The sequence below is a fragment of the Cyprinus carpio genome, chromosome B17 (assembly GCF_018340385.1).
Source record: "Cyprinus carpio isolate SPL01 chromosome B17, ASM1834038v1, whole genome shotgun sequence".
Taxonomy (NCBI): domain Eukaryota; kingdom Metazoa; phylum Chordata; class Actinopteri; order Cypriniformes; family Cyprinidae; genus Cyprinus; species Cyprinus carpio.
The window spans coordinates 3111310-3126765 of NC_056613.1; the positions used below are offsets into that span (position 1 = coordinate 3111310).

At 35.3% G+C, this 15456-nt stretch overlaps 2 protein-coding genes across 7 annotated transcripts; one reads left to right on the forward strand and one right to left on the reverse strand.

Moving 5' to 3' along the window:
* The first annotated feature begins 49 nt into the window (after nucleotides 1–49).
* LOC109098478 (MFS-type transporter SLC18B1) lies at nucleotides 50–5884 on the forward strand. Of its 5 annotated transcripts, XR_006156908.1 has the most exons (15): nucleotides 50–621; nucleotides 789–922; nucleotides 1069–1164; nucleotides 1254–1327; nucleotides 1529–1676; nucleotides 1938–2094; nucleotides 2269–2405; nucleotides 2672–2773; nucleotides 3097–3188; nucleotides 3287–3382; nucleotides 3614–3689; nucleotides 3768–3860; nucleotides 4006–4052; nucleotides 4302–4484; nucleotides 5756–5884. XR_006156908.1 is itself a non-coding variant. In XM_042743029.1 (14 exons), the coding sequence occupies exons 1-14, from the start codon at nucleotides 600–602 to the stop codon at nucleotides 4396–4398; spliced, it is 1371 nt and encodes a 456-aa protein (XP_042598963.1). In that variant the 5' UTR covers nucleotides 50–599; the 3' UTR covers nucleotides 4399–4801. The 5 variants fall into 5 exon arrangements, 4 of the variants coding, with proteins under 4 accessions (XP_042598963.1, XP_042598964.1, XP_042598965.1 ...); XM_042743029.1 differs by lacking the exon at nucleotides 5756–5884 and having other exon boundaries at nucleotides 4302–4801; XM_042743030.1 differs by lacking the exon at nucleotides 5756–5884 and having other exon boundaries at nucleotides 807–922; nucleotides 4302–4801.
* Nucleotides 5786–15034, reverse strand: LOC109066504 (jouberin-like). Of its 2 annotated transcripts, XM_042743010.1 has the most exons (28): nucleotides 14928–15034; nucleotides 14402–14455; nucleotides 14171–14295; nucleotides 13777–14072; nucleotides 13534–13620; nucleotides 13158–13273; nucleotides 12678–12852; nucleotides 12374–12566; nucleotides 12196–12291; nucleotides 11867–12052; nucleotides 11632–11784; nucleotides 11420–11552; nucleotides 10068–10191; nucleotides 9721–9950; nucleotides 9460–9566; nucleotides 9241–9359; nucleotides 8822–8952; nucleotides 8598–8738; nucleotides 8328–8506; nucleotides 8033–8075; nucleotides 7886–7917; nucleotides 7452–7566; nucleotides 7201–7259; nucleotides 6591–6653; nucleotides 6338–6500; nucleotides 6170–6261; nucleotides 6006–6085; nucleotides 5786–5933 (listed from the first exon to the last, which is right to left on the reverse strand). In XM_042743010.1, the coding sequence occupies exons 2-28, from the start codon at nucleotides 14409–14411 to the stop codon at nucleotides 5786–5788; spliced, it is 3396 nt and encodes a 1131-aa protein (XP_042598944.1). In that variant the 5' UTR covers nucleotides 14412–14455; nucleotides 14928–15034. The 2 variants fall into 2 exon arrangements, with proteins under 2 accessions (XP_042598944.1, XP_042598943.1); XM_042743009.1 differs by having other exon boundaries at nucleotides 13534–14072; nucleotides 14928–15033.
* Between the last annotated feature and the right edge of the window lie 422 nt (nucleotides 15035–15456).

Below are 15456 nucleotides of genomic sequence, written 5' to 3' on the forward strand. Positions count from 1 at the left end.
TGATTATTGAAGCTGTAAAATAATATCAATCAAGGTTTTGAGATTCTGTTTGAGAAAATCACAGGTTTGAAAAGCAGTCCAACTGGGTAAACATGCTTTGTGAGACTTTGTTACTGCACTGACCTCTAGACGGCGCACTAATGTTCGCATTGTGCTTCCTAGTCCTTGATGGAATCTTGAGTTTGATTCATGTTAGCGAATCGGTTCGTTCACATGGTTCCTATCAATGAGCCTTTTTATTAAACCGACTCACTTTTTTGGATTTAATTTTTACTACTATAAATTTGTTTTGAAATTACTGTTCTGTATTAGGCTATTAAAATAGCATTAAATGTTGTTTATTGCTCAAAAATTGTTCACACTGGAAATTCCTGACTGAACAGATCTGTAATGTTTCCAGTATTAAGAAAAATATCAATCATTTTCAATACTGTTACAGGTTTTATTCCCAAACACAACTGAGTGATTCGCGCTTTGCGAATCGGTTCGACCGAACATTGAAAAGATTCAGTTCTTTAGAGAATCGATTCGTAGACCTGTCAGCTGAGTTTCCCAGCTGACAGGTTAAGCACGCGGTGAAAGATCTCAGAGACTTGGCAATGGATATCGATGAAGATATAGGTATGTAGATACATTTAAATGAGTGGCTGTTTAGCATTTGGCAACGTTTTGAATCTTTAATGAGTTTTGAACTTTTAGCTCGTTTGCCAGTGAAGGACATCGAATTATTCTCGAGCATTTTACATTGTTTCTTTACTGATCAGTGAATGCATGTTAACTTAATATAGTTGATTCTTCAACACCAGAGGCTCCAACCACTAAAATGTCCAGACAACAGATATTACCACTTGTTGCAATGGCCTCCATAAACTTCAGTTCAATGATCTGTTACTCCATTCTGGGACCATTTTTCCCAAATGAGGTACAAAGATGATATTTTATATAATATGATCAACAATATGAAATAGAATATGTTTTAAGTACTGTGCTTAGGGCATTTAACGTTTCTTAAATCATGCTACAGTAGGATAAGAATTAATTGCTTTCAATCTGATTCATTCTCTCTAGGCAAAGAAGAAAGGTGTCAGCCAAGCTATGATTGGGTTAATATTCGGAATCTATGCATTATGCACTTTGGTGGGCTCATTGATACTTGGTAAATATGTAAGTTAATCACTATTTCAGAAGAAATACACAACAGCTTTCAACAGTTTTCCAGATTGCACACTATATGCACTTGAGCTCTGTTTCAGATTGTCCAGATAGGAGCCAAGTTTATGATTGTGGCAGGATTGTTCGTATCGAGCGGATCCACTGTACTCTTCGGGTCAGTGAATCTGTGATGATTTATTGTGTTTTTAATGTAATATTTTTGTGTCTTTTAGTCTGTGTCTATTAACTTTCAGGTTATTTACATGCTGGATTATGCCATAATGTTGATAAAATGACTTTACTCTTAAGGAAAATTGGATGAAAAATACTGGCAACTCATGTAACACTCGTGTACTATTTCATCATGCTTCTGCAGATTTCTTGACCAAGTGTCTGATGGGACAGTTTTCATCGTGCTCTGTTTTATCACACGGTGCGTAAATGCAATTGGCTTTTCTGCCGCCGTTACATCGTCTTTTGCAGTTTCAGCAAAAGTTTTCCCTGACAACATAGCGACTGTTTTGGTGAGTTGTGGTCGGTGCTTGTTTTTCAGTGCAGTAATGGTGTTTTGGAGTAAAGTGACAAAGGAAGCACTATTGCACGTCACAAAAGATGTGCTGTTTCTCAAGAGAATCATCTTTAGATTCAGTTATTCAGTCTGTCTGGTTGTTTGGGTTCTCACGGTCTCGACATATGCACAGAACCGTTCTTATGTTTTTATTAATATTTACACAAGTGTGTTAAAATGTTAAATGTGTCTCTACAGTGAGATCTCATTCTCTCAGGGCTTCATGGAGATTTTTACAGGTCTTGGCCTGATATTGGGGCCTCCGTTGGGCGGCTGGCTCTATCAGTCATTTGGATATGAAATCCCATTCGTTTTCACAGGATGTCTTCTGTTTGTGACAGTGCCTCTTAATTTGTGGATTTTACCAAGCTTTGGTTAGTGCGGACTTCATACTGGTTAAATATTACATGTCTTTATTAATTTAATTTAAGCCTATTCCATTCTGCATACTCTTAGTTAATTTATGTCACAAGGATTTGATTGCCCTTTTGTTATTGTTTGCCCTCCAGCCATGGAGATAGACGTGTGTTTATTTCATTCAAATATAGATGCTGTTCCTTCCCAGAATTCCTTCCTCAGATTGTGTACCAGAATAAAGATCCTTCTCATCTGCTTCGTGGTGTTCACGTTGAGTTCAGGAATTGGCTTCCTGGATGCAACACTGTCCATATTTGCCATAGAAAAGGTTATGAAGATTTACAAACTACACTGAAACATATATATATATATATATATATATATATATATATATATATATATATATATATATATATATATATAACTTATATTTTGTGTTTAAACATATAGACTACATGTAAACTCACCATAGTTTCAAATCAGGAAAAATGTTCTCAACTCTTCATTCCAAAATACTGTTGTAAATGTTAATGTAAAGGTTCTCATTCAATATAATAATATAAAACATATCTATATGTATTTTTTTGTGAACAGCTAAATCTCAGTGCTGGTTCGGTGGGGCTGCTCATGATTGGACTTTCACTGCCGTATGGGGCGGCATCACCCGTCTTTGGCGTGATCAGTGATAAATATCCTGTAAGTAAATATTAAAACATTCTTTTACAGTGACAATTGAAAATCCGATAAAAAAAGTTTGATATTTTTGAAATTCCTAATGACATTTAAGACTTTATTGTTACCTATTTATGTATTTATTTATATATATTAATTCATTGTATTTATATTTTTAAGATGTTTCGTTTTTAATTTAACATTTTTATGGTTTTAATATTATTTGATTTATTTATTTTATAATTTTTAGTTTTTGGAAATGTTTTGTTTTGAAACATAAGCATAAATCGAATTTAATTTATTAAGAAATAATTTCAACTGTGGCTGTAAAATGATTCTTGGTGCAGTCAGTTAGGAAATGGATGATGGTGGTTGGAGGAATGGCCACAGCGGTGAGCTTCTGTTTCCTCGGCCCACTTCCTGTTTTCCATATTAGAAGGTGAAACATTAATTTCGAACTTTTTGAATGCCAGTTCCTCAGCTTTTGCTGTTTATGTTACATTAAAGCACAAATCAGTGAAATGTTTTTGTGTTCAGTCAGCTGTGGCTCACCGTCCTCATGCTGATCGTGGTGGGCTTCTCTCTCTGTATGACCTGTATCCCCACCTTCGCTGAGATGATCGCTTGTGCACAGTGAGGCAAATACATCATCATACAAATCCACTCCTAGTTCTCCCACTCAGCACTGAGTCACATTTTATGTTTTAAGAGGTTACTGTGTCTGTAATTCACTCAGTTATGTCACACTAAACTCCTGAAATGGTGTGATAAAATGCAGTTAACCCTGAAACTGAGCTAAATACAACAATACAAACCTCTACAAAATAGAAACATGTTTCGATGCACATGTTCCTCGTATTGCAGTGAAAATGGCTTTGAGGAGGGCTTGAGTACATTGGGGTTGGTGTCAGGCTTGTTCTCTGCAGTCTGGTCTGCTGGGTGTGTAAGAAAATACAGTTTAAGAATATACTTTAGAATTTCCTCATCATGAAACCTGAATCATCTTTTTCGTGTTGAAATGTTCTTTGGGCCGACTATTGGAGGATACATCACACAAGCACTCAACTTTGAATGGAGTGCAGGAGTTCAAGGCGCACTCGCCTTTCTCGCTGTAAGAAAAATCAGTTTCCAAATAAAAGCGTAACAGTCCATTTTTATAATAGATATGCATTTTCTTAACTCTAACAATTAGTTTTGTATTAACTTTGATGATCAGTATTAATTTATTGACTTATGTTTACCCAAACATTCTTTAGGCCTTACTACAAGTAATATATTTCACAATAGAGGACATACAAAAGAAGTAAGCAGTTTTTACTGACATAAATATATATATATATATATATATATATATATATATATATATAAATATATATATATATATATATTTGTCTTACTTTATTTAGCAAAATGGTCAAATTAAATAATATTATAAATATTATATATTCATTCTGTGAAGTATTTCTTAAGTTGGTAAAAGGGGTATAATCAGAAAATAGTCATAAGAAACTGTTGATCATGCATGATCTTTTTTTTTTTGTGTGTGTTTCAGGTCACAAAAGTCCAACAGGACTAACTTGTCGTCATCTCGAGGAGAAAAATCCCCTCTTCTCCCTAAGACAGATCATCTCACAGTTGACGTCAGCTGAAATAAGCCCCTGCAAGCTTTTAGATGGAGAACAAACCTAATCATATTGCTGCTAAATACAGATGACAAATGAAGAAGGCAGAGAAGGTCAGTTTAACAACAAAGATGTCATACATGTATTATTTCAAGTTTAATTGAACCTGTACACAGGAGTTCAGTGAACATTTACAGTGTAAATGCAAAAGTCCTGTAAGAAGATTGAGTTAAGAGAGAAGTAATGCATAATAGTAACAAGATGACATTTACACCAAACAGATCTGAGGTGTGCTTTTAGATAAACACTTAACAGTGTGTTTATTTTTGGGGCTTATTTACTGTGTTTAGTAACTTTGATTAACATGAGATGTAACATCCATTCTAAAAAAAATATGGGTGTAGATTTTTGAAGTAAACTGAAATCCTTAAGAGTTTCTTGTGTGTTTATAATAATTGATTACCTCTTATACAGAGTGTCTTTCAGTACAGTACACTGGATTATTTCTGAAGTCTTGTTGAGGTTTCAGAAATCTTTTGGACTAGTGCAAGAATGTGGGATTTGTATTTTAATATTACTTAACACAGATTACCCATCTAGTCCTAGTTTGTGACTGTCCCCATTATAACTGCTTTTACAGATTTACAAATTCTTGCCACATTCCTGATGGAAACAACTTCTACAAATGTACAATTTTACAAAATACATTTTTACAATGTGCATTACAGTATTTTCATAGCAATGAGATCCTTCAGTTCTTTGGAGCTGTTGCATAAATATTGACCCTTTCAACACTGCAGAAATTGTTTACTCTTTTACATAACAATATGTGCAATTACTTATTTAAAATTGGAACATTTTAAAATCTTGCATTAATTTGTGATACAGAAATATGTGTGTGTGTGTGTGTGTATATATGTATATATATATATATATATACATACACACACACACAGACACACACACATATACACAGACACACACACACACACACACACATATACATACACACACATATACATACACACACATATATATATTTAATCGATTGCATATTTAACTCTGGTGCTAAATAAATACCATAGTTTTTTCCCTTCTGTGATATATCAATAAAATATATATTCATATTAGATATGACATTATGATTACTACTGGAGTTGTTGCAGTTATATTGAAAATTTTAACTTTAACTAAATGTTTAAAATACAAATTACACAGTACACAAAATACTGTACAGAAACAGTAAAAAATATCTTGTAAAACTACATAACACAAATATCAGTATCAAAATTACAAAAAATATATATATTTTAAAATAAGGCCAACTACAAAAAATACATCCACATAAAACACTTTTGGAAACACACTGTTTCTATGTCCTTAGTTCCTTCATAACAGAGGTGAGTCTTCGCATTCAGATTCCTTCACCTTCGAATGCACCGTTGGCTTGGCCTAGTCTGGGGAGGGGTCTCCTTCTTCTGGAAGATGCTGAAGACGGGACCCGAGGCAGATCAGAGGGAACTTCACTCCGCTTCACCTTTTTTTTCTTCTTCTTTTTTGTTCTGTGAATAAAATATTATCAATATGTGCTCAAGACTACAAGTACTCAGATGACGGATGTTCTTAATTCATACATGGTGGAGGACGCCTCAGGGTCAGTGTCCAGCTCTGAGATGATCTTCAGCTCTCCAGAGGCACTGATGGCTGCAGACAGCTGCGGGAGGAACAGAGATCATAAGGATCAAACTATGAAGTTTCACTAATGTTATGGGAGGAATAATTGAAAATGTGTCATTACCTGGACTGGTGTTGCACGCTCAACTCCTTCAGGTTCATCTAACGGTGACGGCTGTGCTTCTAAAGCTCTTGAGAGCTCTTCATCAAAACTCCCTGTGGGAGATGCACATGGATTTAGGCAATATAATATCATACATGTGCTTTTGGTTGTCAAACCTTATTTACAAACCTTCATCAGCCACATAGGACGCTGGGAAGTATCCTTCCTGGCCACTGACCAGTCGCCCAAACCACCAGCTGTCATTGTCTTTATACAGCACATGGATCACATCACCGCGGCGTATCGACAGCTCATCTGATCGATTGGCTCTGTACTCGTATAAAGACACGACCTAGAGAACATTTAATACAAGAGGTCATTAACTGACTCCAAGTAATTCCACATTTATAGTAATGTATTATAAGAAAACATTAAAGTTTACCGTCTGATAGATTTGCCCAAAGTCTGTCTCTGCTTGTTGGGAGAATTCATAATCCTGTAAACTCTGTGGATATGAACACAATCTTCAATTATTAGATTGGGATTGTATCTTTTAAACAAACCAAAACTACAAAAACAAATCCAAAAATATAACTGAAAACAACTTTTCTTGTGCTAATCAAGCCTGCATTTATTTGATGAAAACTACAGTAAAAACAGTAATATTGTGAAACATTTGTACAACTCTTTTCTATATCTCGTACATTTAATTTATTCATGTGATGCAAAGCTGAATTTTCAGCATCATTACTCCAGTCTTCAGTGTCACTTGATCGTTCAGAAATCATTCTAATGTGCTGATTTGCTGCTCAACCATCATTGCTTATTATTATCATGTTCAAAACCGTTGTGCTGCTGCATAGTTTTGTGGAAACCACGAGCTCAAAGTTTAAAATAACAGCATTTATTTTAAATAGAAATCTTTTGTAACAATGTAAAAGTCCTTAGTGTAACTTTTGATCAATTTAATGTGTCCTTCCTGAATAAAAGTATTAATTTCTTAAAAACTTTTGAATGGTAGTGTAATACAAAAACAGATCACATTGTCTTACTTTCTGGTGTTTGAGGGAAGGAGCTCTTCTAATGGGCTGCCCAGTAGGACTGTAACCACCTGTGAGAGGAGAGGACAATTTAAAGACCTAATGAACATGTGATTTTAAGTGCCTTAGAAACAAACTAAACTTTTCAATATACATACTAACATTTTTCAATCTTCTCTACCCTGTAGTGTGAGACGTGCTCTTCAAAACAATGCATGCTCAGGTTATCCTACATAATATAAAGTATAATGTAGAGAACATACTACTGTGTGAGGTGAGTGTGGCCTGTGGAAGGAGTTGAGCGCTGAGTGATGAGGACATCCGTAGTTTGGAGTGAGGAGACAGCAGAGATGGAGGAGGAAGATACGAGGCCAAGCCCTGAAAGAAGCCACAATAACAAGAGCTCAATATAGGATTGAGCTTCAGTATGAATGCTATATGATACAGATTTTGAATATACAAAAAAAAAAAAAAAGTGCTGCTTTTGTAGTAAATTATAATCTCATTGCAAATGGTTTTAATCATTGTATAATCAGTTCAAGGACCTGCCAACTCCAATGAATCAGGTTTAGACAGAATAACTTTACTTCAACCAAAAATAGTACTGTTTGTATCTATAAACATAATTTAATAAACTCTAAAAGCTATTTTACAGGTGTAACTTCCATAGCCAAATGAAACAGACACAAATATTCACCTCTTGGCTCCTTCCCAGATAAGACATGCCACCTTTCAAAAAAAATTATATATTTGTGTCCATTTACAACAGAATTCATTGCACATGCATTAGAAATACAAATTATATTTTCAATTTCAAATAAACATTATCATGTACATCACTTGCCTTGTACATACATATCCACACCAGGGGAACTGCGATGGGGCTCCTGAAAGAAATAAAGTATAGCTGACAGATTACTGACTGAATTATAATGCCGGTAATAATCAGTTACAATTTAATTAAACTTACAACAGCCTATCTATTTTTGGCCCTTAAAACTTCAAACTGATTCAAACTAAAAACCTTCAAGCTTTTAAAATGGATTCAAACTTTCTGGTCAGGCTTTGTCAAGCCAACATCAAAGTTTGTCCTGATGAACTTTTTTTTATCTAGTTAATCTAATCATCAACATGTTTACCAGTACAGAGTCTAGTTTCTGTTTGACCCGCTGCATTTTTAGGGACACATGAGCTGTGCTGGCGAATCGGTCCGAAGAGTTCTGGGAGGTCGTGACCTCTGATGAATTCCTGCCCGTCTTACTGTCCAGATTCTCTGACCGGCTCAAGCCTCTCAAACTCTCCACCTCCATCTGAGCCACTGCGTACAAGCACAAAACACTCATCTTTAAGAGAAAATGATCATATGACATAATGAATCAGTGGTTTTCTGAGTCATTTACAGGACTCACCCTTCCGGTCATACAGATAGAGATGGATGGGCTGGTTTTGGCCGAAGGAACAGAAGGCCACCATGTTCTCATGAGGGTGGAAAGCTACAGCTCGAAGCGCAGATGTATAGCACAGCTCAGAGTACACGGCGACCTGGTCACCTGCACAACAGATATCCCAGTTCAGTCTACACTTGGATTTTTCTTTGTATTCATACTAAAGTGACTCAAAAGAATCTCCAAACCTGTCTCAGAGTTCCACACATACGCCAGTCCATCTTCACTGCCTGAAAAAATGAAGCTTCCGCAGGGAGTGAATGTGCTGTTGATTCGCTCCCTGTAGTTTGTGGCACCTATGTATTTCTTCACTGCAAGACTGTAAAACAAGTGTTTGTTTTTAATTTGATAATTGCATTTATTTAGGTTATTTGAGTACTTACTGTACCTATTATTACTGGTACTGTCAACAAATGCACTGATTCGTGTGCTTTTTAAAAAGTCAACATGGAAGTAAAATTGGCTCACATTACTCATAGTACACGTATATAGACTTGCTGCACATGATTGATCTTAATTAATTAATTATTTTTTCACCAAATTGTAATAATATAACATTATGGTATTAAATAAATTTTCAAATATTAATAAAAAGGTAGATACTTACATTCTCAAATCCATGACCCTTAAAACACTGTCTTTGGCATGAATTAAAAGTCGTCTTCCGTTTGGATGCACCTCTAATGAGTTGATGGATATTCCGTTCAGATCTGCCTCTTTAATTTCCTGAAGATAAATATTAAATTTGAAAATAATTAAATTAGTTCAAATCGTGATTTCAAATTGTGATTCATTGAGCTCTTCTAATATTTGAGAATGCATTTACCCTTTCAATGCTCCATTGACTGGTCAGTCCACGGAGAGACCCAGGCATCACCTTGGTTCCCCACACAATAATGAGGCCAGAATTGTCAGCAGAAAACATTTTGCTTCCTATGTGAAGGCCAACATATTACTACATTTATTTACATTTAAATTTATGAACTTTGCAGAGACTTTTAAACAAAGCGACTCGGACACAAAAGTGTCGCTAACGTCTCGAATCACAGCTTTAATATCACATCCAGACAGTTAACTTCCTCAGTACCTTCTGGATCAAAACACAGTGTGTTGATGAAAGTCTTGTGTCCGTCAAACTCTTGCAGAAGTTGCCCATTTACGTCTTGTACATGTACACTCCAGACACGCAGCACCCCGTCGTAACCTCCCGTCACCACCAGACTCTGGGTTTGCGGGTGGAACTGGGCACAGTACACGAATGAAGGGTGAGGAAGAGTTTTATGAGCAAAACTCTGCAGTCGTTCAACGTTCCACACTCTGAGGAAGGAAATTAAAAAATGATGGCTCACACTTTCACTCATATTTGTGGTGTAATTATAGGATGCATAATATTATGGGGTAAGCTCTGTATATGCAAAAAGGGCTTTTTTTTACCTTACTGTTCCATCAGAGGATGCAGTTAATAGTCCATTATCATCTCTGGACCAGCAGAGATCATATACTACACTCAGATGACCATTAAAGGATGCCAGAACTTTCCCAGACGGAATCTCGTATACTAAAAATAAAGTCATTTCATTAAATTACATACAGGAATACAGTATTTGCAGAAATGTATGATTAGTTGATGCATAACATTTGTTACTTTTTTTAATGTTAGGTTAAATGTATATTAATTTTTTTTTTTAATATACATGCATATATTTCGTATGGGACACTATACACTTCTATACACACATCACATCCTTTCCTCTTCGGCTTTTCATCAAGTTTTTCACCACATTTAATACATAGTTGCCTTAACAAATTTATTTTAAATGGTAATGAATGGTAATATACAATTCGGTGTGATAAAAACAAATATTCCATTTATTCTCTTAATTAATATGAAGTGACAAAAAAAAAATTATAAATCAATAAACTAATAATAAAACTATAAGCCAAGCAAATTAATCGTGATTAATCGCATCCAAAATAAAAGTTTTTGTTTACATAATATATGTATGTGTGCTGTGTCTATTTATTATATATAAATACACACACGCATGTATATATTTCAGAAAAATATGTTACATTTATATATGAAATATATTTATTTGTAATATAAATTATATGAATATAAATATGGATATGTAAATACATGTAAATATTTTCAAAATATATACTGTATGTGTGTGTTTTTATATATATATATATATATATATATATATATATATATATATATATTTTTATTTATATTTGTTTATTAGGAAATATTTTTTTTGTTTTAATGTTTTTTTATTATTTTTTTTTTTATTTTTTTATTATATTTTTATTTAAAGAATTTTTATATTTTTTTGCTCTATTCTTTTTCTATTCTATCTGTTTTCTTTTTATTTATTATATTATTTAAAAGCCCTTGCTACGTATACTGTGTTTAGGCTAACTGAGACTTGTTATAGCACTTATATATCATTGCTCTTTTGTTGTTTTTGATTGCTTCCATTGTCCTCATTTGTAAGTCGCTTTGGATAAAAGCGTCTGCTAAATGACTAAATGTAAATGTAATGTAATATATATATATATATATATACGTAATAAATATACACAGAACACATATTATGCAAACAAAAACTTATTTTGAATGTGATTAATCATGATTAATCGTTTGACAGCACTAGTATATATATATATATATATATATATATATATATATGTATATATATATATATATATATATATATATACACACACACACACACACACATTACACACTAAAACAACACGTATAGCAACAAATTACTCACTAATGATTGGAAACGCATCTCTATCTGCACATGCAGCTGCTAGTGCGCGTCCATCATGAGAGAAACGCAGAGTAAAACAGCCCATCTGACCTCCACGGAATGAGTGCATTGGCTTATTCGGAATGCGGCACACCTGTTTAAACAAACAATAAGAAACATATTAGGTCTAACAAAAAGGATTACTGACTCACCTAAGTTTTATACTATAATACCTGTCCGGGTATGCGGCTCCACTTAATGATTTCTGATTTGCTCTCCTGTATCTGTGTGCTGGTTTTATTGGTCATCTCAGTATTGAGCTCACTGTAGGAGGTGCTGCCGCGCTCCTGTTGGAGGGCCATCATGGAGCGGATACCGGGGTCCACCTGTTCAACAAACAGTCCAAATCAAACTTCATTAAGCACCAGTCTTTTCACTGTGGTTTTTAAATTCCAAAAGTGACCCTACATGTTCTGGTGGTTTGAGGCCTTTCACTGTGACGTAGAGGGTTGATGCGTATTTGTTTCTTGGGAACTTTGACCACCACTGGAAAACTTCAACTGTTTGTGGCAGTTTCTTTGCCCGTGGAGGAGGGCAGTAAAGCTGTAGACGCAGTTTGGTGTCAACGTTCAAGACACCATTGGTTCCTACAAGCTAGAAGAAATAGCATATTGGAATCTACTCCAGAACTTATGAAGGATACAGTTACATGAAATCTATGAAACTGACATACAAAATGACCAAACATCTATGAAAAAAGATCAACTATACCAAAGAAGTAAAATCAAAGCTGGTACCTTCAAAAAAGCCCAAGCAATCTTCCGGAAACCCCTCTCATGTTGGTCAACAGAGACGTTTGTTCGTGCTTCCTCCATACTAATGAAATCCAGAATCTGTAACACAAAGTGTTTTAGTCATTCCATTCTTTGCTCTGAGAATGCAAATATAGTTTCAAACCTATCCAAGTGAACAAACCTCAAAAAAAAGTATCACACGTGGACTCTCTTCATCGTCTTGAAGGAAATATCCAAAGCGCTCATTGAAGATGATCTGTTCCTCCCATTCTGGAACTGTGTTTTTGTGTTTCTTGAAGTCAAAGGGTTGAGTTATGATGGGCAGGATGTGTTCGATGTTTTCTTGCTCATAGAAGGATGAAACGTGACGATGGCTGAGAACCAAATAAAATAAATCAGATTGTATTTGGTATGAAGATTATAAACCAAATGGTTTTAGCAGGTTTTGGTTTTAGTAGTAAAAACAATATAAGTGAAATCCAAACCTGTCCTCCTTCTTGACATACTGTCCAGTGACCTCATCAACCACCTGAACTTTGACCATGGGGTGAGACACCATCAGGTCTGTCTTCAGCTTGTCTGTCCTGTGGATATAAACTCCCAGCACCAGACTGTCGTCAAAGGACTGTTTCTCTTCTGCCTGTTCCTCCTCAACAATCACTACAACCAGAAATAAAGAAACACAAACAACATTAACATCACATCTGTAAATAATAGTGTTAATGAAATGCACACTATATCTATATCTGTGTATATATATATATATATATATATATATAGTATAGAGAGAGAGAGAATATGGTGGTGGCAACCAAAACAATAAATAAAAACAGCACACTGCAGCTATATTAGACATGTTATATTAGAAATTGTGGAAATATTGCATATCTGATATCTATACTGATGTTGAATCTAGAAATTAAAGAAAAAATTGTATGTGTTATGGCAATTACAGCCTATCATACCTTCTCTTCGTTTCTTTTTCTTCTTCACTTTGGGTTTAACTGTGTCCTCCTTGAACTCCTCCACAACATCATCCTGGACATTTTCTGTCTGGTTATCCACTGGCGCTTCAGTTTGACTGCAAACAAAAAGGCAAAATAAAATCAATCATGCTTATTACCTTAAAAATGTTTCAAAAAAGTAATGTAACTCTACTCATACTATGCTTAACTGCTGGCTAAGGCCACTTTTAATCTTCAATTAAAGACAAAGTGTGTCATTTCTGCAGCTCCAGCATCACCAAACAAATATGAAAAGCTCAACATAATGTCAAATAATCTTGGTCCTAATATAAATGGCATTAACTGTGATCATTTATGAATATGCATTGCTTTTTACCTTCTATCACCATCATGTTTGTTTGATTTCACCTTCTTCTTTTTCTTCTCTAGCTCATTGTTTAGCAGCTGGCTCTCTGCAAGCTTCTCCGTGGCGTTCTTCCGTGTCGTCTTCTTTCCAGCCGTCTCTTCCTCCCGCGAGATCTGATGTTGATACGCCTGCAGATAATCATCTTCTGTCTCTGTGTCTTCTTTCTGTCTACTAACATCTTTTCCACTTTTACTCTTTGCTTTCCCAGTCTTCCTAGTATGTCTTCCATCAGTCTCTGTATCAGTCCTCCTGTCGTTGTCGTCTTCATTTTGAACAGGACGTGGTGGTTGTGGGAGCTTTCTTTTGCTTTTCTTTTTCCCACCGGTCAGCGTGGGCTCCTCCTCACTTACAGCGTTGTTTATGTTAGTCTTTTCAGATGCTTCCCTCTCTCTGCGCCTGTTTTTGGTGTATCTAGGACTGCCCTGAGCTGGATCATACGTGTTATGGAGGATAGCTTCATCATCTTCAGTGTCTTTACTCAAATCTAGGTTCTTCTTCAAGTTTTGAAGCTGCACGAAAAAAGGATGGAGTTCAAATGACTGCAGGGTGATGTTATATCAGTTATGGTTTTCTTGGTTAAATTATGATTATTTTTAATATTACTAACCACAATGATTTCCTGGGAGTGGTCAGTTATCTGCGTGGCTTTCTTTTTCTCAGAGGGAGGGTTTGTGTATCTCTTCAACACCTCGTCAAAGCGAGCTTTGGTCTTAGCTCTCACATCACTTTGACCTGTCAAACAGAGATTTACAGACAAATCTGCACATAAGAACATCCGCGATCATCAGTGACAAAGAAGAGAGCTGTTATAGATCAAGTACGAGTGATCTTTACTCACCTGCTGGCATTCTGATGAACTATGAAATTCATTCTGGAAACAACAATCCTAAAACTGATACATTACAATGGTATCAAATAAGAACTGCTGTTTTTTAAGACCAATGCAACATTTAGACAGTGTTTACTCGTCTATTTAGTTACAATCACACAAACATAGTTTAGTTATTCTTACTAGAACTACTATTGTAGTTTATGTAATATTTAACTTTGCCGCCAACACAGAAACACCTCTAAAAACCCAGCTATTCTGTGCTACGTTAACTACTATATTACTGGCATTAAGCTAATAAACCAATCCCGATTTCTTCTAGTTATTAATTCGATTCTGAAAATAACAAAAATACCGTAATGCGTATGTTTGGATCAGTGATTGTTGATGTTGTAGCTTTGCTAAATTTCACACGCTAGCTGAAACCACACAAACAAATCACTGCAAGCGCACAGTATTGCATCTCGCTCGAAAATTAAGCGAATCTATTTCATTTTACCTATTCTACTGTACGGTTTCTGCGAAATGAACGTACATTAAATGAAATAAAATGCAGCGAAGAAGTCGAATCATGTCTGTTGTAGAGGATCCATGAATGATTTCAGTGAGCAGCCATTGCTGGCGCGACCGTTTCCAACAGCAACAGCAACAACAACAAGATTAGCCCCGCCTCCATAGTTGCCAAGTCTGCGTATTATACGCAATTTTGGGCTTCTTTTTTTAATTTGCGTGAAAAAATCCCGGGTTGCGTTTTTTTGGGCTTATTTTATAAAATATGGTTGCTTGTTAGGTTTTGGTGTTATTTTTTTTCGTTTCTTTTCATTTATGTTCACTGTATTCGCCAATGGTTTGTTTTACACTCTCACAGTTAATAGCCAATCAGTGCAAAAATATAAAGCATAATTTGCCAAATATTCTGCCTCTTCTCAGGCGCCTTTTTTTAACGTGATTTTTCTTCAATGAGGAATTGGAGAAAAATCACATTCAAAAAGAATGTGCGTGACGCTGTAATCCAAGCAATGATAGTAGTAGATGTAGAGGAGTGGGATGATTTCTTTCCTTTT